General features: G+C 38.4%; 1 protein-coding gene across 3 annotated transcripts in view; it reads right to left on the bottom strand.

The window, feature by feature from the left end:
• The window catches only part of RIOK3 (RIO kinase 3), a 35762-nt gene that overhangs the window by 1880 nt on the left and 7226 nt on the right, over window positions 1-26656 (bottom strand). The window contains exons 2-15 of one of the 3 annotated variants that reach the window (XR_009544315.1): window positions 25858-25973; window positions 25096-25241; window positions 24895-25002; window positions 24599-24708; window positions 22784-22927; window positions 21980-22107; window positions 16331-16528; window positions 14963-15122; window positions 13167-13247; window positions 12989-13078; window positions 11985-12092; window positions 10761-11016; window positions 6872-7041; window positions 364-529 (exon numbers count right to left, since the gene is read on the bottom strand). Coding sequence is in view for 1 of the 3 variants with exons in the window: in XM_060170207.1 (XP_060026190.1) it covers window positions 10909-11016; window positions 11985-12092; window positions 12989-13078; window positions 13167-13247; window positions 14963-15122; window positions 16331-16528; window positions 21980-22107; window positions 22784-22927; window positions 24599-24708; window positions 24895-25002; window positions 25096-25241; window positions 25858-25973 (1497 nt within the window). In the remaining 2 variants the exon portion in view is untranslated. Of the gene's footprint in view, window positions 1-363; window positions 530-6871; window positions 7042-7329; window positions 11017-11984; window positions 12093-12988; window positions 13079-13166; window positions 13248-14962; window positions 15123-16330; window positions 16529-21979; window positions 22108-22783; window positions 22928-24598; window positions 24709-24894; window positions 25003-25095; window positions 25242-25857; window positions 25974-26656 lie in introns of those variants that run through there. The other 2 variants (XR_009544316.1, XM_060170207.1) reach the window with 2 other exon arrangements.

The following is a 26656-nucleotide window of genomic DNA, read 5'->3' on the forward strand; positions in this document are numbered from 1 at the left end:
TAATGAGAAGCCCGTGCACCACAACGAAGAGTAGCCCCTGCTCGCTGCAACTAGAGAAAGCCCGCGTGCAGCAACAAAGACCCAACGCAGCAAAAAATAAAATTAAAAAAGAAAATCCTGGTTTCCTTTAAAAAAATAAAATAAAATTCACTTTTATTGGGAATTAAAAGTTGTATTTTTAAAAAATTCATTAAACAATTTCAAAGTATTGTTCTTTTAACTGTATTGCATTGTTTTAGAAGATAATTTGAGCCAAAATTTTCTAAAAACTTGATTTTACGTTGAAACCCATGGAAGGACAGTAGGCCTCTTGCCCACCCTGCTTGCGACTCTCCTGGAGTAAAAGCTCACAGGAGGGCTTACCTGGTGGCGCAGTGGTTGAGAGTCCACCTGCTGATGCAGGGGACACGGGTTCGTGCCCTGGTCCTGGAAGATCCCACTCCACGGCTGGGCCCGTGAGCCATGGCCGCTGAGCCTGCGGGTCCGGAGCCTGTGCTCCGCAACGGGAGAGACCACAGCAGTGACAGGCCTGCGTACCGCAAAAAAAAAAAAAAAGCTCACAGGAGAGTTTGAGCTCAAAGACTTCTCCCAAGACTGTCTGGTTCAATGGCTCCATGAACCAAGCAGTTGGTTGTCAGAATCAAGAGTTAAAATAATCAACAAAAACATGCTGTCATTCGAAAGGAGTGCATTATGGGGGTTAAAATAATTCCAATAGAACAGAAGATATCGAGTGAAAAAAAATCTCCTCTTATTCCTCCCCCACAGCAAGTCTCAAGGCCACAGTCCAGAGGAAGCCACTGTTACTAATTTCTCTTTCTAGCTCTGATGATAACACCGTTAACTCTCAGATACTGACCTTGTTTTATCAGCTTCACACAGTATATGTTACTTTCTGCTCTGAAAAAGATGAGGAATTTAGCACGTTGGTCTGCCTCTCACCTCCCTTTCCCCCATACTTCTCAATTTTTGTTACTTGCATTATTTTTAGTTCTAGAATTTACTTGTGTAACTTTATATACCAAAAAAGGTTACCTAAATAAGAAAGGTGTTTTGCTACTTCAAATATCTAGGAGTGACTCTTTAACCACTGTGAAAAAAAACACTAACATGGTATCACAAAAAGAAAACGACAGTTCTCCAGAAACCAAACTTAAAGTCATAGAAGTTTGTGAATTATTATTTATATTTAGCAAAAAGATTAGGATCTTTGTTTTCATTATTTTTGGAAAGCAGGAGATCTTGTATCTTCCCTGAAGGTGCTGGAGAACTACCAAGGCAGCTGGAGCCCAAGAAGTCATGATCCAGGGGAGCAGGGAGGCCCAGAGAAGAGAGTCCAGCGTTGCTGCCACTTCGTTCCACAAGGAAACTGCTGCTTTGAAAGCGATGGCTGAGAGGCTGAGGCACTGAGCGGAAGGGGAAAGATAAGACGCTGAGAAGCTGAGCAAAATGTATTTTTAGATACCTTCGGGGCTGCGGTGGAGGAGCGGTGCTGGTACCCACTAGGCTTTCAGTGATGCCCTAAAGGGCATATCTACCCAGGAGGAGGTAAACTACAAAATTGGCAGAAGGGAAAACAGGGGTGGCCTCCAATTAGCTCAACCCCTAATGGGGTTAGGGTCACCTGCCCAGCCCTGACTGCCCCAGTGTTAGTGAATCAGCTGTAAGTTCATAATTGGTTTATTTTTTTCTTCTTTCTTATCTTACTGTGGGCTTGTGTTTTCCAGAGCGACTGAGAGCTCAGTGTAACTCCTGGTGTTTAAGATAAGCAGCTTTACAAGCTTGTGTTCCTCCCATAGTAGCTTAAAAGGTGCTTCTGACAGCTTCTAAAACCTAAACACAAAACACACAGGCTCTTCTGTTTTTCTGAGTTTTGTTTTTGTTTTGTCTTGTTTTTTAATTCTTTTTCAGGCTTTATGACACATCTGGAAGGATATGTATCAACATTTTTATATCAGTTCTCACAGCCTGTGACTTTCACTTTTGTCTTTGACCTTTTCAAATTCCCTTTGGTTTTTACAATGAGTGTAATTTTTATAAAAGGAACTATCTTTAAAAGTTTGTGTGCCTATATTTACTGGCAAATCTTGACTATCACTGTTTCACAACCTGCTTTTCATTTTGTATTTCGTGTGTGAATTCATGTTTCCTTACATATATGTATTTGCACGTATATGTGTATACAAGAAGTGTAAGGAATAGTATTGATGGTGGCTGTCTTGTACTGTGGGTAATTTCTGTATTTTTTCTACCTTTGGCATTATTTGCATTAAAAAAATAAATGTGCATCATCTTCATAAACAGAAAAGTTTCTTTTTAAGTTTAGGGTAATAGAAGATATAGAAAAGTCGCTAACAATTAACTAATCTAACCAACCATCTCATGCCCCTCTATACCCCACCATGAGGTCATCCAGCCCCTGTATCTACAACTCAGGTGGTAAGAAGCTCATGTCCTGCCAAAGAACTTGTTCCCTTCTTGAACAGCTAGTAAAGACTTGTTTTAAACTGAACCCGATTGCATGTAATTTAAACAAAAAAGTGACCTGATGTAACTTCTGTTTAAAAAAGATCACTCTGGCTGTTGTGTTGAGACTTGTTCGAAACAGGAAGAGAGACTGGCAAGAACAGAAGCAGGGAGACCAGTTAAAAGACTACTTGAACTAGGGAGGTAGCCGTGGATGCCATGAAAAGTGGTCAGATTCTAGATATATTTTAATTAGATGTGGAGCACAAAAGAAAGTTTGAGATGCCCACCAGATGTCCAAGTAAAGATGTTAACATGTTGGGTATAAAAACTGGAAAATGTTGTACAGCGTAAGTTCCCTTCCCCCACTCATTATTTAGTTAGGCATTCATTCATTCACTCATTCATTCAAAAATTAATTGAGCACCTATTGTATGCAAGACAATTCAGGGTGCTGGAATTCCAGTGAAAAAACATAAAAATCCCTCCCTCCATAAAGCTTACATTTTAGTGGAGCCTCACCTATATTATGACATATAAGCCTCATAAAACAGTATATACTAGAGTTATCTTTATTTTTTTAAATGCAAACAAGGAGACCTAAAATGTCTAAATGGGCACTTCTACATTAAGAAAAACTAAAGAGATATAACAGTCATATTCAATGAGTGAAACATGATTGAATCCCACATACAAAAAAAAAACCCTATAAAACATTTCTGGGGACAAATGGGGAAATTTGAATGTAAACTGCGTATTTATTAGACAATATATATTGGGTTGGCCAAAAAGTTCGTCGGGGTTTTTCTGTAAGATATTACCGAAAAACCCCAATGAACTTTTTGGCCAACCCAATAGAAGTATGTTAATTTGTAGACTATCCTTCTTAAGTGATCCACACTTGAAGGACAGTTCTTGGGCACAAAGAAGCATGATGTCTGCAATGTCCTTTAAATGATTCAGGAAAATAACAACGAAGAATAGAGAGATAAGCAAATGTGGTTAAATGTTAACAGGTGAATCTAGGAGACTGGCATACAACTTTTCTGTAAGTTTGAGTTTTTTCAAAATTAAGTTGGAAAACTTAAATTTCAAACAATCATGGATTCACACCCATCTGGATGGCTATTTAAAATATATATGGCAAGTGTTGGTGAGGATGAGAAAAAATTGGAACCCTTGTGCATTGCTGGTGGGAATGTAAAATGGTTCAGTGGCTATGGAAAATGGTATGGAGATTCCTCAAAAACTTAAACAGGATTACTAAATGATTCAGCAATTCCACTTTTTGGTATATACACACGAAAAAAGCAGGGACACAAACAGATATCTGTGCACCCACGTTCACAGCAGCATTATTTAGGATAGCCAAGAGGTGGATACAACCCAAGTGTCTATTGACAGATGAATGGATAAAGGAAATGCGGTATGTCCATACAATGGACTATTATTCAGCCTTAAAAACAATGAAATTCTGACACATGCTACAACCTGGATGAACCTTGAAGACATTACACTAAGTGAAATAAGCCAGGCACAAACTGACTAATATTTATGTGAGTTACCTAGAGTACCCAAATTCACAGAAACAGTAAAATTGTGGTTGCCAGAGATTGGAGGAATGGGGAGTTTAGTGTTTGATGGATACAGAGTTTCAGTTTGGGGAGATGAAAAAATCTTGGAGATGGATGGTGGTGATGGTTGCATAAAAAATGTGAACGTACTTGGGCTTCCCTGGTGGCACAGTGGTTAAGAATCCACTTGCCAATGCAGGGGACATGGGTTCAAGCCCTGGTCCGGGAAGATCCCACATGCCACAGAGCAACTAAGCCTATGTGTCACAACTGCTGAGCCTGCGCTCTAGAGCCTGTGAGCAACAACTACTGAGCCCGCATGCCTAGAGCCTGTGCTCCGCAACAAGAGAAGCCACCGCAATGAGAAGCCCACACACCACCACGAAGAGTAGCCCCTGCTCGCCTCAAGTAGAGAAAGCCCGCGCGCAGCAACAAAGACCCAACGCAGCCAAAAATAAATAAATTAAAAAATAAATGTGGAGCTTCCCTAGTGGTGCAGTGGTTAAGAGTCCATCTCCCGATGCAGGGGACACGGGTTCATGCCCCGGTCCGGGAAGATCCCACATGCTGCGGAGCGGCTGGGCCCGTGAGCCATGGCTGCTGAGCCTGCAGGTCTGGAGCCTGTACTCCGCAACGGGAGAGGCCACAACAGTGAGAGGCCCGTGTACCACAAAAATAAATAAATAAATAAATAAATAAATAAATAAATAAATGTGAATGCAGTTAATGCCACTGAACCGTATGGCTTTTTTTGGCTGCATCGGGTCTTAGTTGAGGCAGGCAGGATCTTTCACTGTGGTGCTCGGGCTTCTCTCTAGCTGCGGTGCACAGGCTTCTCTCTAGTTGTGGCCTGCAGCGTTTTCTCTATCTAGTTGTGGCACGCAGGGGCTCCAGAGTGCGTGGGCTCTGTAGTTTGCAGCATGCAGGCTCTCTCTTTAAGGCGCGTGAGCTCAGTAGTTGTGGTGTGCAGGCTTAGCTGCCCCACAGCATGTGGGTCTTAGTTCCCCGACCAGGGATCAAACCCACATCCCCTGCATTGGAAGGTGGATTCTTTACCACTGGACCACCGGGGAAGTCCCTGAACTGTATGTTTTAAAATGGTTAAAATGGTAAATTTTATGATATGTATATTTAATCACAATTTTAAAAATCAAATTAAAAAAAAAGAGGAAGGAAAAACATGATTTAATTGCTCAAACCACAGAGCTCTTAATACCATAAGTGGGTCTCAAACACAGGTCTGTTTGATTACCAAATTCCTGCTGTTAACTCCCATTCTACACTGCCTTTATAAAAAATCAATGCTCCTTTCCTTTTAGAAGATAGACATTAGGTCCTAAATCTTTTCCAGACTAACCACCTTCAAATTCTTTGGCTAATCCACATACAACATGATATGATTTCCAGCCCAATTCTAGCTGCTTTCCTGTAAGTACATTCTCATGCTTGTATCCGTTAGAGCAGCAGTTCTCAAACTTTTGGCCTCAGGACACCTTTTTACTTTCAAAAATTACTGAAGACCTCAATGAGCTTTTGTTTATGTGAGTTAAATATATTGATATTCAAAATTAAAACTGAGAAATTAAAAAAAACTCTTAAAAATAACAAAACATGTTAATATAAAGAATATTTGCAAGTAAAAAATAACTGTATTTTCCAAAACTTCAGTAAGAAAAATGGCATTTTTATATTTTTCCAAATCTCTTTAATGTCTGACTTATTAGAAGGCAGCTGAATTCTTGTATCTACTTCTGTATTCAATCTGTTGAGGTATTTTGTTTTAGTTGAAGTATATGAGGATAATCGGGCCTCCTACAGATAGGTAGTTGGAAAAAGGAGTAAATAAATGGCCTTTTCAGATCATTGTAGATATTCTTTAATACACCAATACTCAGCAAGTCATAATTTCTTAAAGGCTAGTTGCAATGTGGAATCCAAAACTGTATCAATGAATTTTTTGTACTCTGTTACATTAAAATCTATTGGTCTTTCTTGAACTTTGAATCAACCTCTTATCCACTGTATTAGTTATCTATTGCTCCAATACAAATTACCCACAAAACTTAATGGCTTAAGACCACAAACATTTATTATTATTTTTAAAAATATTTATTTACTTATTTATTTAGGCTGTGCTGGGTCTTAGCTGTGGCATGAGGAATCTAGTTCCCTGGCCAGGGATCGAACCCGGGCTCCCTACATTGGGAGTACAGTCTTAGCCACTGGACCACCAGGGAAGTTCTCACAAACATTTATTTTTTTTTAACAGTTTCTGTGAATCAGAATTTGCACATGCTTCCCTGGGTAGGTCTGACTCAGGGACCCACCTGAGTTGCAGTTATGATGCTGGCCTGGGCTGCTGTCACGTGAAGGTCTGACTGAAGACACAAAGGGTCTGGAGTTGCTCTGCAACTAATCTAAAGTTACCATCATGTTGTCTATATTCTTCTAGCTTATGGGGGTTGGTAGCGGAGACACCTGAAGTCCAAAATCCTACCTGTTGTATTTCCCTATTTTAATAACCCTGCTTAATAGTTTTTTTAGAAATTCATGGAAGCTCAAATGGTAACAACACAATTTTAATAATTCTATATGTGTAATATACTGTCTTACCATATACCATCTTCTCTCTTTAAAAATTTTCCCAAATATCTTGGATATTTTTCACCTTAGCAAAATTCTTAAATTAGCTGAAGGAGTAGGATGCCCTACCCATATTCCACCCACCAAAAACACTATATCTACCTTGGGTTTTGTATTAGTCTGCTTGGGCTACCGTAACAAAATACGACAGACTGCATGGCTTAAAAAACAGAAATTAATTTTCTCACAGCTCTGGAGGATAGAAGTCCAAGATCAAAGTGCAGGGCTGATGTCTGGTGAGGCCTCTCTTTGGGGTGCAGACAGCTGCCTTCTCGTGTGTCCTCACATGGCCTTTCCTCTGTGCTTGCGTGAAGGGAGGTCTCTGGTGTTGCTTCCTCTTCTTATAAGGACATCAGTCCTGTTGGATTAGGGCCCCTATGACTTCACTTAACATTTATACCTTTTTTTTTTAATACATTCTTAAAGGCTCCATTTCTAAATACAGTTGTCATAATAGGGGTTAAGGCTTCATATGGATTTAGGGGAGAAAACATTTGGGGACAAAGGCTTCAATTACTCTGTCCAATATTTGTTTTATCCTTTTCCGAATATAACTCAACTTCAAAAAGATGAAATAGGAAATGAGTAGTACTGTTTTTGTTACTTAATAATAATATATTAAAACTTCAAGCAATGGACTCATGTGTTTCTTCTTAAGATTTAATTTTTCAAACCCTTTTTGATATTTCCCACATTTTTCATAAATTTTGGTTCATCATTTGGCACTTTACCCAGATACCGTTCTTATGGTTTTGCATCAAGCATTCTATTTGATTATGTGTTCTTTCCCTGCCAGAAGGCATTAGAGAGAGAAAAACAGTTTAGAGCTGTAAGCTGTAGCTCACTCATTTATTCTGAAATGAATACCCCACCTTCCCCCTCCATCTGCTTTGTTCTTATCTTTCTACTATATTTGGTGTTAACTCCTCAAAAAGCTAGCTATGTTTGGGGAAAAGCTGGAAAGCCCAGGACAGCAAAAGTAAGGCTGCTCCCAAATGTAACCGTTTTATATTAATGAATTGGGAAACAAATATGAAATCGAAGAATAAAAACAAAAGGCTTTGAAATGAATAAACTGATATGCCTCCAACTATAAACTCTGAGAACTTAGGGACTTCCCTGGTGGCGCAGTGGTTAAGAATCCGCCTGCCAATGCAGGGGATGCGGGTTTGAGCCCTGGTCCAGGAAGATCCCACATGCTGCAGAGCAACTAAGCCCGTGTGCCACAACTACTGAGCCTGTGAGCCACAACTACTAAGACCGCGTGACACAACTATTGAAGCCCACGCACCTAGAGCCCATGCCCCACAACAAGAGAAGCCACAGCAATGAGAAGCCTGTGCACAGCAACGAATTGTAGCCCCTGCTCGCCACAACTAGAGAAAGCCCATGTGCAGCAATGAAGACCCAAAGCAGCCAAAAATAAATAAATAAATTTAAAAATAAACAAACTTTGAGAACTTACAATCATGCTTAAAATATATATCTTCAAAAATAGAAGTATTGAGGTTTGAAAATACAATCAGATGAGCTTTTCCCTAGCAATTTCTAAAGTGTTGGAAACTGCTCAGAAGTTTTTCAAAAGGTGCAGACAACAATTTCTTCTGATGCCCAGGGCCTAAATGAGCAACAACAGAAAATGTACTGCCTCTACCATATCTCGGGGCCTCCATCTCCTTCATCTTCCTTAGGGGTTTACCATGATCATCACTTCACCATCAGCTACCTCGCTTCATCTCACTTTCTGTTCAAAGATTTTTTTTTAAAAGAGAATATAACATTTGCTGAGGGAAAAAAATTGGCAGGGGTGTATGCCCCACTACATGCAATGATTTTTGGAATGCAAGGGACCTTTACTTTAGCATTTCTGAATTTCTATAATATTTAAATTTAAATGAGCATGCATGGGCCTTCCTGGTGGCACAGTGGATAAGAATCTGCCTGCCAATGCAGCGGACACAGGTTCAACCCCTGGTCCGGGAAGATCCCACGTCTCGGAGCAACTAGGCCTGTGTGCCACAACTACTGAGCCTGCGCTCTAGAGCCCGCGAGTCACAACTACTGAAGCCCGCACGCCTAGAGCCCATGCTCCGCAACCAGAGAAGCAACCGCAATGAGAAGCCCGTGCACTGCCATGAAGAGTAACTCCCGCTCACTGCAACTACAGAAAAGCCCACGTGCAGTAACAAAGACCCAACACAGCCAAAAATAAATAAAATAAAAATCAAATAAACAAGAATGCACATCTTACTTTTGTAAGCAGAAAAGATGATTTTTTAAAGAAACTGGCAAAAAATTATCTTGTTGAAATAAAAATTCTCTACATATAATCTTTATTTTGATAATTTATCTTATAGATATTCATATATCCACTTCCATTAAAGTGAAACAAAATATGCTTATTTCCATTTTTTTCCCCCATCTGTATTTGACTATTTAGCAAATCAATATTTTCCACTTTCTTTTTCCACTGTGTGAAAAATTTACTCACTGATCTATATGAGAGGAAAAACCTGTTTGTAATGTGAAGTAGGTCATTTAAAAGTGAAATCTAAAGATGGGAAGTTGAGAGGAAAAAAACTGCTGAAAATAGCACTGTTTAACTTAAACAGAAGGGGTAACCTGGTGCCAGGACATAAGTTAATACTTCCAAGGAACAGGAAGAATCCACACAGAGAACCAATTCTAAAATGATCTCTTCATTTTTAATTTCTTAAGAAGCATGTTCACAGCACACTCCAAGAACGCCACACAGCAACAGTTTGCTGCTACCGTCAGAGTATGTCAGAAAACAAAACAAAACAAAATTTAATGGTTAACTGTTTTTAAAATTAGTTCTTTGAAACTTCTGTAATGCCAATAATCACCAGTCATCTAAATATTTCTTTCATAGTGGTAAACATTTCAGAAACGTAATGAGTACCCCAAATCACACTTCTCTGAAATGCAATTAAAAGTTATACAACAGAAACAAAACTATTTTTCTAGAAAGAATATATTTGGCATTTTTAAATAATTTTAATGTAGAAGCTTTCAAGGGCAAAGTTCAGATTTTTACTTTCTATTATCAGACAGAAAGGTTAGGTCTTTAGTGATTCCAATCTGATTCCAACAATAGGAGGAATGATTCTGTTGCAGTGAATGAGCTTCAATCCTAACAAAGCCAATGTACTTTGGCTGCATTAAGAAGTGGAGTCCGGCCAGTACTAAACATTATTAAAAGTTAGGCCAGATAGTTCAAATTAGTTGGTTAATTTGGTACTCAACTTGTTTTATACATACTTTTCATCATTTGATGATACAATGTTTCTAATTAGCTTGCTATATTTCTCTCAAAATCAATTAGTAAGTATATAGTTTGAGTGAAACGTAAACTGAACTTTGTTTCACTGACTTCATTAAAATATGTCAAACATGGTTAAAGATTCCATTCTGTCCTTCTAGATAATTTACATTTTCATTATAAATGCAGAGCAGCTGCACCGTGAGTTACATCCTAACTATTTCACCTAAATGTAGAAAAGCTGAAAGTTAAATTTAAAAAATTTGGATAGTTGAAAAGTACTTATATATTTATCTCTTTCAGAAACCGATGATGCCTTTCCTTGCATATGAGTGTGGAAAAGAAGAATTCAGTTCATAATTCAAGATATACCAAAAAAAAGTACTTTGCTTATGTCTATTTCTGTCAGCCATTCTGAAACCAAATTTCCATTTATATCAGCTACTAAAGAGAAGAAATTTTCCTTTAGAATCATGGTCACAGTCTGGAAAAAGAACTGAGAAGGGCTAATTTTAGGTAAATAAAATATATGAGGAAAGACGCAACACAAAGCAGGGAGGTGAAAAAAGCAAGTGAGTTGTAATAAAAGCCTCCCTTGTAAACACATCTGTCCCTTCCTCCCATATTTGGAAATGTTAAAAATTCTCATCAAACATTTTATGCCACAAATCCTTAAAATCAGGTTGATTTCAGCTAGATAACCTGTAGCTGTTAAGAATTATATTATCCTATTCATATCATGAGAGGTAGTTGACATTTCAGTCTCTCAATGCCGAGCTAAAAATTCCACATACCTGGCATATGGGTTACAAGGGAAAAAAAGCACAGAAGCACCATTGTACATTCCTCATGTTTTGGTATTTCAAGTCACCCATAACTTCATTTGCTAATGGCAGCTGACAATCACCACTGTGTTAACACTGAAAGCAGTGGATATTAGTGCTATTCGTCGTATAACACTGGCGGACCTCCATCATCTTTCAAAAATGAAGCAGCTTTCCTTCCATTCTTCTGAACGTGATCTTCATTCATTTTCTCCAAAGCTTCTATCTATAAAATTAATATATTAAATCCATTTGTCAAAATCCTACTTCACAGCAATTATGCTTGAGATTGAACCAGTATTTTTACTCTCTTAAAACTAGGTCATTCCTAACGACATTGGCCTTGAATAAGAATTACAGTGTGTGACACATATTACAGTGGGTCACATACATGTATGTTTTTACTTGATTCCATTACCAGGGCTGATGTTTAGTGTCTTTATCAAGCTAGCAATTGGCATCAGATATGTTTTACTATATAACCTATACAGCTTTCAGGGAACAAGAAAAAGGAAATTCCAAAGTTGATTCAACAGCAGTAACACCCAGTAACTGTACAGAGCAACTGTACTGAACTAAAGGCTGGATTTACCATCTTCCTGTTACTTCGCTTCTGGCCTTAGACTCCAGCACAGCTTGGCCAAATTCAAGTCAATATGGGGATTTCTGGAACAGATTCTATAATCATTCTCTGCTTTGGCAGGTTGCTGGAAATAATAAGCTGCTGTTTCACTTTTCAGTTTTTGTTCAATTTTCAGAGAACTTCCCCGGAGGTATTTTTTTTTTTATTATTGTATTGTTCTGTAGGTCCATATTGTAATGACTGGGTATTTCCAAGGATGGCCACTGCTGAATCTCTGTATTCAGTTAAAGGCAGGCAGGGACCAAGTGTTACTGCTTTTTTGTGTCACACAGAGTGTTCACCGGTCAGGGAAAAAGGCATATACTGGAAATGTGTTATTTGTCCATCTCAACCAAACTATGAACTTCTTGAAGAAGTGTTTTGCTGTTATGTTTATCCTAGGGTTTAAGCCTGGAAAAGAAGGATCAAAAACAGTATCTCAAGAAAGGAAAAATCTCTAATTAATTTTGTTTTTGAGGGGATGAGAGGATAAACTTAGCTCTGGTTTTCATTATCTACTCTATCCAGGTCCCCACTAACAGCAAGGTGAAAAACAGCCTTATAACACTTACCTCAGCTAAGAACTCAGCTTCATTATCTGCCGAGATGTTTAAGCCTGAAACGGCATTGAAGAGTTCTCGTTCACTAAGGGCTTCCTTTACGCCTCCTTTCTGGAAAAACTAGTAAAGAAATATAAGAAAGTCAGTAGACTTATTAGCAAGGTTCTCCTAGAAACAACAACAACAAAAAAAACAGGGAACAGTGTACTTGTAAAACGCCAGTGAATTCCTTCCATAATTTTTAAGCTACAGATGTTTCCAATTCAAGTATAACTACACTCAGGTTCTACTTGCTTACTGTCCTCTCACACATCTGGGCTGTCGTCTAGACTTAGTAAGTTTGTCATATTGCACCTTCCATAGCTATGTATGAGTGGTATATGTAAAATTGCTTGGCGTTGCTTTGAATGAGCAGACACAAAATAATCACTAAATCCCATGAATTAACATTTTCCAGTAGGCTCAGAAAGTATTTCCAAAATAAAGTTGTTCTGTCATATTTAGGAAGATCATCTCTATCTGAATCTGTTGCTGACAATTCATTTCCTTTAGAAATAGCAAACAAATGCTTCCCAACTCTGTGATTACTGAGTTTTACCTTCCCTAATCTGTTCACTCTGCCTCAGAGAATGTGGTCAGACTATACCACTAGGAAAACTATTCTTTTAGTCTAATAACAATGGCAGTAAGCATGCAGGCTTGCTTCAGGCCATCTTCCCTTAAAGCACTGTGCATATATTAAATGTCTACTTGACTGCTTAAATATTTAGAACCAAAATAAAAACTTACTCTCTTGGAAATTTAATTCAGTGGCCCAAATGTGGGCCACGCAATCAAATTCTTGCAAAAAATGAAATCTGACAAATCAATCTTTGTCTCTTTACCTTGAAAGCAACCAGTTAACTAAACTCTTCCTTTAATTTCTAAGAATACAATCATCTTACTTGCCTTAGGAGTGAGAAAAATGTTTGAATATGTTATAGCCCATAAAAAAGACAGTTAGTTTACATGCCTACCTGTGAGACATTCCTACAGTCACGGAACAAGAACTCCAGGCCATGAGGATGGGTTGGTTCTACAGACTGACTGACGTCTATCAACCAGACCTATTTAAATACAGAGCACAGTGATTTCTGTACCTTCAGTAATTTACATCAAGTCACTTAACCTGAACGTTAACAAAATGCTCCTCACCTTCCCAGCATGCCACAGCATGTTGTACTCACTGAGGTCGGCATGTACGAGCTTACACTCATTATATAACTGCTGCATCAACTGTAAGGAGGCAAGGCAGACATTTAGAAAATGAAGGAACAACTCTAATTTACCTACACAACTAAAATGTCTATGTCACCCAATATTTTCCATAAAGAGCAAAACCAGGGTAAAGAACTTACTTCTTCTTTGTACAGTCTAGGACTGGTTTTTTGGTTTTTTTTTCTACCCTGAAGGAGGGTGTGAGCACAGTGAGACAATGGAAGGGAAGAGCACATGACACTCTACTTCCCTATCCATGTGACAGCAATGAGATCAGGAGACCAAAGGGTAGTCCTGGAATCCCACATACGTAAGACAGCTATGGTCACTAACCAGGGGACCTAGGCTTATCCTTCATAAAAGGGCAAACATCCCACTGAGAGCTCTATGGAGTGTATACAACTCCAAGGTAAAAAGTACTTCCTGCCAGACAGAGTGGGAAAGAAGTATTCTTCTTAATTAAGCGGCATTATATATTCATGACTGATGGTGACCCCTAGCCTCATAGTAGAAATCAGCATTAATGCTTTGTTTCCCAGCTTTAATAGAATCAAATAGGAAGGGCACATCACTACTTAATCTCTGCCCCAGCCACCCCACAGCCAAAAGAAGCCAGGAAAGTAGGCTTAATTTCCTTTGAATGTTTTCCAACTGAAGGCAGAGAAAGTTGGATTATCTAACTATATCTTAAAAAATTAATTTGGATAATACGTTCATATTCACATCAACTGCTGCATGATATAAGAGTTCCACGCAGAGACTGTTTTAAAAACATATGTTTTGGACTTCCCTGGTGGCGCAGCGGTTAAGAATCTGCCTGCCAATGCAGAGGACATGTGTTCGAGCCCTGGTCCCGGAAGATCCCACATACCGTGGAGCAACTAAGCCTGTGCGCCACAACTACTGAGGCTGCGCTCTAGAGCCCACGAGCCACAACTACTGAAGCCCACGTGCCTAGAGCCTGTGCTCTGCAACAAGAGAAGCCACCGCAATGAGAAGTCCATGCATGGCAATGAAGAGTGGCCCCCACTCACTGCAACTACAGAAAGCCCGTGCTCAGCAACGAAGACCCAATGCAGCCATAGATAAATAAATAAACAAACAAAAAAAACATGTTTCTCCACTATTCAATTAAGACAAAAAAAAAGACAATACAGAGGAACAACAACAATATGAGGAGCATTTCTTAAGCTTGAAGGACCCCAGACTGAATTTGGTTGCTGTCCCAAAGCATAAATAGCTTCCTCAAGACTCCTGACAAGTGCCTCCCAACTCTAATGCCTGCACAGATGGAGAAACCACCCCTTACTACCTTCTTTTTCATCATCACTTACTTTCATTGACCAAATCTGCTTCCCTCTAATTCCCCAACAGGAAAGGTATTTCCCTTCACTGTTTCAAAAAGGCACACAAACTAATGAGGCACTATATCTGCTAAATACAGTAACATCAAGTTTTAGTTAATGAAGTTTTGTCAATAATAGCTTCTGGCTTCTATGTCATTAATGCTAACAACTGAGCCCTCACTTTCTCCACTAAGATTTTCCTAAAACAACTCAAGACATACGCATATTGATATAAAGACAATTCTTCAATATTAACATTCTTTCACAAACTTCAGTTTGTCCTCGTTATATCACCTTAAAATAGTACTATTTTAGGAATTTCTTTTTTAGTTTAGAGGAAATATTGTTTAAAGCTGGTGTGTGAATGGTCTGAAAGGCACAACTTACATGAAGAGTTTGATAGTAGGCTTCTTTCATTTCTTCACTGCTGAGCTTTACTTCTTTCAATTTAGGGGCTGGAACTTGATCATAGCCAATAAAAGACATAACCAAAATGTGTTTCTTTAGTAGCACAACTGTTGGACAAGGAATTCCAGCTCTCTGCATTCTATACAGAAAGAAATGATTAAGAATGTAAAGATCAGAAGGAGAGGAAATTTCATTTATTCAACAAATATCTAACAAGGTCCTGCAATGAGGGGGCACTATGTTGTAATCTGGGGAATGTTGGAAGGCAAAGGCAGTAAGAACAGCCTCTGCCCTCATGGAGCCTGCGGCCTGGTGAAAACAACAGACAAGTGAGGAGATGATTACAGCGCAATGTGGTACATGCACTGGCAGAGGTGGGGGTAGGAGGCATCAAGGAAGAAGCAGGCAAATAGGAATTAGCCAGGTTCCAACTGTGGGGAGATGCTGTGGAGATGCACAGAGGAGTCCAGGAGCACAGTCCATGCGGGGAGTGTGTATAAATCAACGCAGCTGGATCATGAGTAGGAGGAAGGGCAATGTGGGTTTAGGCTACAGAGACAGGCAGGCTCCACATCGCAAGATGACTTTGAACTTTACACCAAAGACTATGGGAGCCGCTGAAAAATTTTAAGAAAGGCAGTGATGAGATCTTAGTAATCCAGAAAAGAGATCGGAGGACAGCAAGACCTCTTAGGAAATTATTCTAATTAGAAGTCCTACTAAGTAGAAGACTTTTGCAGCTAATAAATATAGATAATTACTTTTGAAAGCAAACATCTTTAGGAAAAACAAACTAAAATTAAAAGCTTTCACGGTTCAGATGTGGGCAGGTTTGTATGTAAGAAAGATTATTAATTTCTTGGTTGACAAAGCAAATTCCTTGATAAATTCTGCGTAGAGAATTGAGAAACAAGTCTAATAAATTAAAGCAAAATGCAATTTGACTGGTAAAACCCTGCCCTCACCAAATGAACAAACATTAGATAGAATAAACATGTTCTGAAACAAAAAAGGAAATCATTATTTGTAATATGCCTAACGGGAAACTGGAAAAGATAGCGTTTAGATATATGACAAAATATCTGCAGTTGAAAATGACTTAATTTCCCTCAAACTTTACTGAGGAAAGAAAAACAAAATGGATTTTTCATCCTACAAGTATGAATTCAGGTTATATACATGGAAATGTTTTCTTACAGAAACTCTCCTTAAGCACTAGAATTTCAAGGCCTTTCATACTTTCTATAAATGAATTTGAAAGAAAGTGTGGGTTTTTTGCCTGGCTGGTAGGCCTAATACAAACAGGTGATCACCCAAGATGACTTCTAGCACGATGATTTTCTTTACCTTGTGAGATTGTGCATTTCTTTTTCTGCCCACATGCGGATGATCTTACGTGGATTTAGTTTACTGAAGCGATCTTTAAACCTGAAATCATCTTTAATATATTTGTCACGATTCTTAAACTCATTAAGGGTTGTTTTAAATACCTTGATGGCACATTCTGTAGGTATAACTTTACTATCTTCCTTTTCATCCTCCATGCTAAGTGGAAGAAACAAACATTAAGTCAGTTCAAGTCGCCAGATAACAAAACAATTTCAAAATAAAGATTTTATGACATGAAAGTGGATCTGCCTTCTCTGAGAATGTCAAGTCTTGGGTTGGTTTTTTTTTAAGCCTTCAAGTTTGAGGTCTTAAGAAAACCCTAGGTTTTAGCTTTTTTAATAAAACACACTTTCAAATAAATTCTCAACAGTTTTCAACAACCCATAATATAATCTTCATTTAATGACTATGGAATTAAACTTGAGGAACAATGAAGACCTATACACTTTAAAATAGGCTATGGTCTGCCCGGGATGGTTCAGAGGCAAAACTCAATGGAAGGGAGCAAAAGAGTCTAGACGATGCTTAGGATGCTAATTCAACAGTCCCACAACAGCGAGCCACTGAGAGGGTCTGAACCATGGTGGTGGCAGTGCGAACAAAAGGGGGAAGGTGGAAGGAGAGACAAGATTTACCTTTGAACCTCTGAAGGGATGTTAGTCTGGAAAAGAAAGGAACTATATCTAGAGCACAGAATCTGACTCAAACTCCCAATCCCCTCCTTCTGGGACCATATTTTCCCAGCAGACTCCTCCTCCTCCAGGTAGCCTCAGAAGGCTACAGTACAAACTCTAACTGGTTCTAAGTAACGCCCTCTCTTCCTAACTGCCTTCTCTACCTAAGAAGTGTGACAGCTCCATGGCTTTAGATATCATCTAAATACAGATAACTGCTACATTTCTATCCTTAGTCTTGACTTTCTCCAGAAGTTCAGGCCCATTTATCTCATCCCTACTTGACTTCAGTTGGATGTTGAGAAGGCATCTCAAACATATCGTGCCCAAAACAGAATTCCTGATAACTGTACCCTAAACCTGCCTATCCCCAGTCTCTCACCTCAGTAAATGGTACCACCCAGCTGCTCTAGCCAAGAATCTATCCTCTCACACCACACATCCAATCCAACAGCACAGACTGTCCACTCTCACCTTCGAAACACACCTCACCTTGGAAACCTTCATCAGAGGTTCCCCTGTCCTACAGATAAAAAGCAGTCAACCAGTCACTATGACATCACCCTATTTTATCTATTTGCGTAGCACATATCTGATAGTCCTGGAAGGGGACTGAAGGGAGGGGTGGGGAGGAAGCACATTCTGTGAGAGCAGGGACCTTCCTTGTACCATACATTGCTGTAGCCCCAGCACCTAGAAGAGCCTGGAACACGGAAGTTGCACAAATACTTGGTGAATGAATGAACCAATTTTCAGGGAGACAGCCTAGAGATCCTTTACAAGGAAGAAATTCCCAATAATTTAAAGATGTTATAATAAACGTCTTTGGATTTTGAGATGGTAAGTTTCCTGTCACTGAAATAATTTAACCGTAGGTAGATGAGGCCCTATCAAAAACACCACTGGGGCTTCCCTGGTGGCGCAGTGGTTGAGAGTCCGCCTGCCGATGCAGGGGACACGGGTTCATGCCCCGGTCCAGGAAGATCCCACATGCCGCGGAGCGGCTGGGCCCGTGAGCCATGGCTGCTGGGCCTGTGTGTCTGGAGCCTGTGCTCCACAACGGGAGAGGCCACAACAGTGAGAGGCCCGCGCACCACAAAAAAAAACCAAAAACACCACTTAGGAGATCTCTAACTTGGAAGGTCTCTAGGATAAAATCTAATTTGTAAGATTAATCTCGTCATTCTCTTACTAAAAAAACTTCTGTGTTTCTCACTAAATTACACATCCCTCTGCCTAGCTTTTAAGGTCCTCCTTACCAATTTTTGGTTTGCTTACACAATTTTACATCTTATTACCTCTACATATATACCTTCTAATTTCCTCACTGACAAGTCTCATCGCCTAAATTTCAATCCTCCCATTTTCAGCACCCCTCCCCCACCCCACTTTTTTTTTTTTTTTTAAGAATTAAACTTTACAGATAAAGCTGAAGTTCCTTTTGATTATTTACCACCCCTGGTAGTTTCAGTCCCCATTCCAACTCTTTAGAGACCATCACAATCATGAATAGTAACCCTTCTAGTCTTTTTAAAAAGATACACACACATACGTAAGTATCCACAAACATACATTTTAAAAAAACCATGTATGTTACATTCTGTATAACTAAAAATTTAAACAGATGGTATACTGTATATATTCTGCAAATAGCTTTTTGCACTCAGTACTGGGGGGTGGGGAGGGTTGTCTTTTTTTTTTTTTTTAACCTATTTTTAAAATCCAGGTTGAGATCCAACTTCATCATGACCTCTTCCTTGAATGTGACCGGCAATGATCTTCTTCTGTTCTCTATTCCTATCCTGAGTTCTCACTTGTCTAACTGCGTACTCTATTATGTATTATCTTTAATGGACCATAACGGTTCTTACTGTAACGTTCTCCTCTTGGCTATACCATAAGCTCTTTGACAATAGAAAACATGTTATACACTTATTCCCTGAAAAATCTAGAACATATTACTATTCAAATAACTGTTGATTACTTGGCCAACCTGAGACTGACAGAACCCAGAAGAGCTTTATGGCAGGCAGAACTTAAAATGCCCCCCAAGATCCCAGCCCCTGGTGTACAACCCTGTATAAGCCCCTCCCTTTGAGTGTGGGAGGGATAGCCACTCCCTTGAATAGCTTACATTATATGGCAAAGGTGATGGTATAGTTGTGCCCAGCATTACATTCCATTGTCTAAGACTCAGTCTCAGGAGACTGAAGGGAGAGAGTCTCCCGCTGGTTTTGAAGAAGTAACCTGCTGTATGAAAGGGCTACATGACCAGGACCTGCAGGGGCCTCTAGGAGCTGAGAGCAGCCCCTGGCTGACAGCCAACCAAAAAGTAGAGACCTCTGTCCTACAGCTGCAGGGAACTGAACTGTGGCAAGGGAATAGGAACCCATGTCCAGAAAGGAATGCAGCTCAGCTGACACGCAGATTGCAGCCCTGGGAGAGCCTGAGCAGAGAACCCAGCTAAGCCGTGCCTGCTCGAACTTCTGATCAACAGGAACCATGAGATAATAAATAGGTGTTGTTTTAAGTTGCTAAATCTGTGGTAATTTGTTATGTAGCAGAGAAAACTAACATACACTTTAAAAAATATTTACTCTCAGTTGCTGAAAGCCGAATGCTCTCTAGCTTTGCTAATTTACAAATGCCAAAGTACAGATTACAATACCAATTCCACCAGAAGGAAAGGGAGCTCATTCATTATATCAAAGCATCATTAAGTAAAACAGAAAATGGAAAAGGCTAAACAAGGCAATTGACAAGAAAAAGAAACTTAAGAGGCCAATACACTCAAAAAAAAAAAAAACTTAACCATAATTAAATAAATGCACACCAAAATATTAAAAAGGTACTTTTCATCTTTCACACTGACAAAAAAAGTATTGTTTGATAAGACTAGGCACTGATGAGGATGAGGGAAACAGGCTCATACTGCTGGTGGTAGCATAAACTGGTTAACTTTCTCATAGGGCAATTTGGTAATACCTACTGACATTCAGAATATATGCAACCTGAGGATGTGACTAGCTCGTAGAGAAAACTGCAACTGCCCTACCATTAAAATGTAAACACAAATTTGAGATTTCTGGTCTTTGGTGTGACATACAAGAAAAAAATTTTTCTTTAATTTTTAATAAATAAAAGAAATCAAGAAACATTGCTTGCTACAATAGCCAGCTCAGAGGCCCAAACAGTGAGCAAAATCTGATACTCTCCATTCAATAAGACCTTATACTATTTAACAGAAAGGGGAAAAAAATGCATGTAGTCTCTGCCCCAGAAATTTCAAATGTTAGGAATTTAGCTTAAGGATTTATTTGCAAAAACACACCAAAGTATATGTACAAAGATATTCCTATATATTCACAAAGTAGAATGTTCTACTATAAAACTGGTATGATATAAACCAGCAATATAAAAGGATATAAGATATATTAACTGAAAAATGAAGATGCTGAATGCAGAATATAATTTCTTTTGTACAAACAAAATAAGAAATACATGCATAAAAATTTCTGGAAGGCTAGACTAAAAACTATTAATAGTGGTTGCCCTTAGAGGAAAAACCTGTGGGGCGACAGCTGGTAAGATGAAGGCTACCTTCATTTTAATCCTTTCTGTACAGTTTAATTTCTACCATGAGTAATCTTTCATTTTAAAATAATTTGTGCAATTAAGTTATGTTTGCCTGGTCTCAGGGAACGCTCAACTGAAATTTGGAAAGAGGGCAACAGAGCTTAAAGCCAGAAAAAAATAAATGTTTACTAAAATTAATATATACCAGTTATTATAAAACATGATTTCATTTACCCCCAACAAAATCCTATGAGGTAAGGGTCAGTTTTTAAATGACATTTAGTAAATTGCTCCATATCACGTTGCTTGAAAAATGTTGAGCCATTTTATCCTAAAATTCATTTTATCCCTTTCATTTCGGAACTTAGTATAATTCAATACATGATTATATGTATATGTCTCATTTAGAAAGGGAGACTAGTTAAATAATTAAGAAAAACAAAGACAAGGACTTGACCAATAATTGTTTGAATCCCCTTAAGTATAAAATAAATACCTTCTAAACCTAAAAAAAACTAGAATAATCTGTAATCTATTTTAACATTTTTGTTTATAAATAATGTTCAGGTAAAGGAATAGCTGAGATAGTAAGCCTTGCTGAACTAGTAAGACTTCAAAGCTAAGTAACCAGATGACTTCATATTCCTGGCTTAAGCACGTTCTCTCAACAACATCTACGTTTAAAATTTTTTCTCTTCCTCATACCATCCTTTACTCAACTAAACCCTCATAACAAAAGTAAAATGGGTAAGCTCTAAAATGGCATATGATCTTTAAAGACATTTCTTTAAATAATGAAAGCATTATTAAAAGGGTAGGAATTGGTAACTGATCTAAGTATGGCCCTCCCAACCTGGTACCAAAGGGTTCCACAGTGGAAAGACGTGGGTTTTGAGTCAAACTCAGGTTCAGATTTTGCTATGCCACTTACAGCTGCCTGTATGTTATGGTATAATTACAATAATGTGAAAAATAATATATTCACAGAAAAAAGACTGGAGGAGTCTACAACAAAATTATTAATGGTTATCTCTGGATGGCAGAATTGGGATGATTGTGGTTTTGTTTTTTTTTTTGGCTGCACTGCACAGCTTGCAGGATCTCAGATCCCTGACCAAGGATTGAACCTGGGCCACAGCAATGAAAGAGCTGAATACTAACCACTAGACCACCAGGGAACTCCCCTGGTTGTGTTTTTCTTTACACATCCCTATATTGCTGAGACCTCCTACAATAACACTTTAAAAATAACTGTTTGCCATGCAGAATGAACTTTGATTTTGTATAAATCCATTAATATCAGGGAGAAGGGGCTAAGCTTTTGTTGATATGATGGTATTGTATTTTGCTCATTTACCTCCCTCCGTATGCATGAAAGACAACAGATTCCTTTCCTGTACTAATACAGCCAGTGATTGTCTCCAACATTCCACAGTTGACCATTTTATACAGAAGTAAACGTGTCTTCGGATCAACTGCTTTTTCCTACAAAAGATAAAGCACTGTAAGTGAAAATAACTGGTAATCACAAAACATTTTCTGAGCCATTTCTAGTATCTAACATTCAAAATATATACTTTTTTTAACCTTTATTATTAATTTACCTAGGTGTATATACAACAGGCTCTTAAAAGAGTGCTGTCGAGATACAATTCATTTCTGTAACTCTAATGTCTTTGAAAGTGAATATCTAAAAGAACCATTAAAAATCAGACTCTAGTTTAGTCAAAATTTTATCTCCAAAGTTTAAATAGCTCTCCTAATGTACTTACCATTAGTTTGTTTTTCTAAAGTTTTAAAAATTATTCTCAGATATTATACACTATCTTTGTTAAGGTAAAACATTGTAGACTATTAAGTTATTATAAATATGTCATGACAGGAAACAACTTTTCATATGCAATGTAAACTACACAGTCCAAATTAATTATGACCACTGAAATGTTAGTTTTGAATAAGTGATTAATAACCACTACATGAAATCTGAAAAGTCAAATGGCAAAGCTACTTGGGTTTTATTTACATCTTTGATTTGAAAAGTCAATCTCATGAAAAAAACATCAAACATGAAGTTTTATCTTGTTTTTTCCCTGAACATGAAGTTTTCTAATATGAATCTTTCCACTAAAAAAACAGAAACAAAAACATTAAGAATACTTACTGCAGTAGAATGCTCCTTTTTCTCATGGAGGCGGGCACTTCGACGTTCTTCTGAGTAGGCATGTTGTTTTAAAGCATTGAAAACATGGTTTGATAGTTTTAAATCCATTCCAATTCCATCTCCTACCTGAAACCCAGGTGCAAACTGCCAAAAAGAAGAAGAAAAATTAGCATCTGAGTACTTTAAAATGGGGAAGTGAAAACAAAAAACAATGAGAAAATCAGTTTTACATGGATTGGGTTTTCTACTCAGTAGATGATAATGCTATGAAAGCAGAACCCACAGGTATTACAGAGGAAAAAGCAAAATAACTCACTGGTAAGCCCAACAGAAAGGGAAACAAGGCTTTTTAAGAAACTGTATCCCAAAGGAAGGGAAGGTTTATTTTTATTTTTTATGTTTTTTTTTTTTGCAGTACGCGGGCCTCTCACTGCTGTGGCCTCTCCCGTTGCGGAGCACAGGCTCCGGATGCGCAGGCTCAGCGGCCATGGCTCACGGGCCCAGTGGCTCCGCGGTATGTGGGATCTTCCCAGACCGGGGCACGAACCCGTGTCCCCTGCATCGGCAGGCGGACTCTCAACCACTGCGCTACCAGGGAAGCCCCGGGAAGGTTTATTATATGCATAGAAAACATCCAAACACATCTAAAAACTAAGGTATTTTAGCATATGCTTTGAACATATGCTAAAATACCTTATGCTTTTACATCAGACAAAGATACATTATATTTTGAAATCATACCAAATCTTACCAAAAAAAAAAAATTTTTTCATAGTCAATTATTTTTGAAGAGTGGGTTAAAATCACAAGCTATGCCCACACCATGACAATTATGTCCAATACGGAAGCCACTAGCTACATGTGGATATTTAAATTTAAATTGATTAAAATAAAATTAAAAATTCAGTTCCTCAGTTGTACCACCCAAATTTCAAGTGCTCAATTGTCGAATATGGCTGCCATATTAGACAGCACTGACACAGAACATTTCTATTATCACAGAAGGTACTACTGGACAGGGTTGTTCTAGAGTCAGATCTGGATTATTTCTAGAATATGTTTACTTAACAAGTATTTGTATTCTAAAGCCTAAATGTTTTATATTAACCGCGATAATTACGAAGGAGGAAAAAAACGCCATTTTTCTTTTTCTCCTTTTTTTTTTTTGCGGTACGCGGGCCCCTCACTGTCGTGGCCTCTCCCGTTGCGGAGCACACGCTCCGGACGCTCAGGCTCAGTGGCGATGGCTCACGGGCCCAGCCGCTCCGCGGCATGTGGGATCTTCCCGGACCCAGGCACGAACCCGTGTCCCCTGCATCGGCAGGCGGACTCTCAACCACTGTGCCACCAGGGAAGCCCTCTCCTATTTTTTAAAAATTACATTGTGTTTCTGATTTTGCAGGGGTAGTTCAGGCACAAGATAAAAAATTCAAAAATTATAACAGGGTATACAGTAGAAAGTATATTTATCTCCCATTCTTAACCCCCAATCACCATTGTTATCTGTTTCTCAGGTATTTTATGGAAAATAAGATGCTGAAAAATAAATGTTACTTTCAGAAGAACCATTTCTTAATTTTAGAATCAATGTAAATCAAACTAGTTTTCTTAATATTGATGTAGGATTTTATTCTGAGGTACATTATATTCTCATTAGTGGCTCAGTTCCCACGGTGTTGCTATACTGTCATCTAAAATATCCTTAGAAAGGAGGAAGGATATTTTTAGAAATTTAAAGATATTGTATTTAGAATGCTATGTTTTTAACTTATTCTAATAAAACTTTTGATTCAGAGTAATACTTCTGTAACTTACATTTTCCATTCTGGCTGTATTCTTTCTCCCACATACTACTTCATCATGTTTGGTGGTAATGTCTTTTCCTTTTCCAATAAAACCCTTTTTGGGAGTAGGAACTGGTTTTGCTAAAGGCGATTAAGACAAGCCAAGTATGTAAAAATAGCAAAGACTAAATTGCTGCATTCACTATTATCTGAAAAAGATATTTGAATCTAATAGTAAATTACCAAATGAGATTCAAAGACAAATATAAAATACTTAGTCTTCCTACATCCCCATTCTATGCCCCCAGAAAATAAAAGCACTGATACCTGGTCTGTAGGGATCATCACGAGTATCCTGCCAGTCAACCTCATCTTCAGAGCTATCACTGTCTTCATAAGGATGTACTTTTCGATAATTTTCAAAGGAAATGGAAACTTAAAAGGCAAAAATGGTTGAAGATTTATTTAGGGGCACATTGCAAGCATTTTCTACCACCCGATGGAGTTGACACAATAAGGTCATAGTACCTTTGCTATCTCCATTGAATTTTTTTTCTTCACGCCTAAGCTGTGCATCATATTCTCTGTCAAATTCCATCTGTAGCATCTGAGCCAGCATTAGGTCGCTGGAAGTGTCAATGTTTTCTCCAGTAATAAATGGTCCTTCAGCAACGCTATTCAAAATAAGGCAGTATAGACTAATATAATGTGCTTGTGTAAAGAGACGCTACCAGTTATGGGTGAGATGTGCCTTTTCAGTGTTAACTGTATTGAAGAAACAATGGAAAAGAACTTTACCAAACCCTTCACCCTCTCCTGCCCAGCTGCCCTCTGACCAATAGCAGGCACCTGTGAAAGCACCAACTAGGATTAGGAGAGCTTCAAGAGAAAGCTAAAGGGCCTATAATAAAAACCAAACAGACCCAAAATTCATTTGTTCTGTATTCTGATCAAAGGAGAGATAACATATATATGAAAAGATAAACAACAAACATTTGATCAAAACTGTACCCTACTTCATTATTTTTTAATCTATTTGATAATAGAGTTCAACTGTTGCAATGACTAAAACCCAGAGAAACAGAGTGGTTTGCCCAAGATAATACTGAACACTAGTAACAAAATTAGGACCAAAACCCATGTATCAGTGAACTCCCAAAACAGTGCTCTTTCTATTGCACTGCTTTTCTAAATGTATTTCTGAATCATTTGTCATGACAATCACTAATCAAATCCTAAGACTTATAACAAGCTGCTAGATAAAATAGAGTCTCTATGAATTTTACTCACACAACTTCCGGAAAAGCGGCAGCTTCTTCTTCCAGCTGCAATTCTTTAGCCAACTGTTCACTCATTACATCAGACAAAGAACAAGATATTGTATTTTGAGGGGTAGCCCATGGACACTATAAAAAAAAAAGGCAATTCTATTCATAATTATGAACTTAAAGTACTTTCCAAACTTGGAAATAAGGTTATCTTTTGAGAATTAGACTATCTAAATCAACTCAAAAGGAATGCTTACCTTTTTTGCAGAAATCATCTTAAAAGGAAAAATATATCCCAGCTCAAATCTAATCAAAGATAAACCTAAACTACGACAGCCAAAAGCACTCTCCAGCCTGCTTGGTGGGTATGTCCTTACAGTTGAGGGGAAGCACAGGCTACTCTAGCATCACCAACTAGCCAATGAGTTCATGTAATGCCCCTTGTTCTGATTCCATGCTCACCAAGCAACCTTTTGCTTATAGTTTGGCTTCTGGGTAGATCCTCTTACAGGAACAGGCTATATACCAACTACCACAATTCAAAGCCCACTTAGAAGTTACACTTCCTTCTAATTTAAGCAGTAAGTCTTCTACATGTAAAAAGTGTGTGGCAGACCCTTTCAAGACACCTTGGAATATGCGAAAATAAAAACAGCAATAACAAACAATGAATCCTATATTTCTGAACTTTGGAAGCTGAGAAATAGATTCTTGAAACAATACTACTAGAGCAAAGTAATACTCTGTGAGACTCTTCTAGAGCAGCCAGCCACTCAGCCCTCCTCGATGGCATCACTATCTCAGCCCTCTTGAAATACGTA

The sequence above is a fragment of the Lagenorhynchus albirostris genome, chromosome 14, assembly GCF_949774975.1.
Source record: "Lagenorhynchus albirostris chromosome 14, mLagAlb1.1, whole genome shotgun sequence".
Classification (NCBI taxonomy): Eukaryota; Metazoa; Chordata; class Mammalia; order Artiodactyla; family Delphinidae; genus Lagenorhynchus; species Lagenorhynchus albirostris.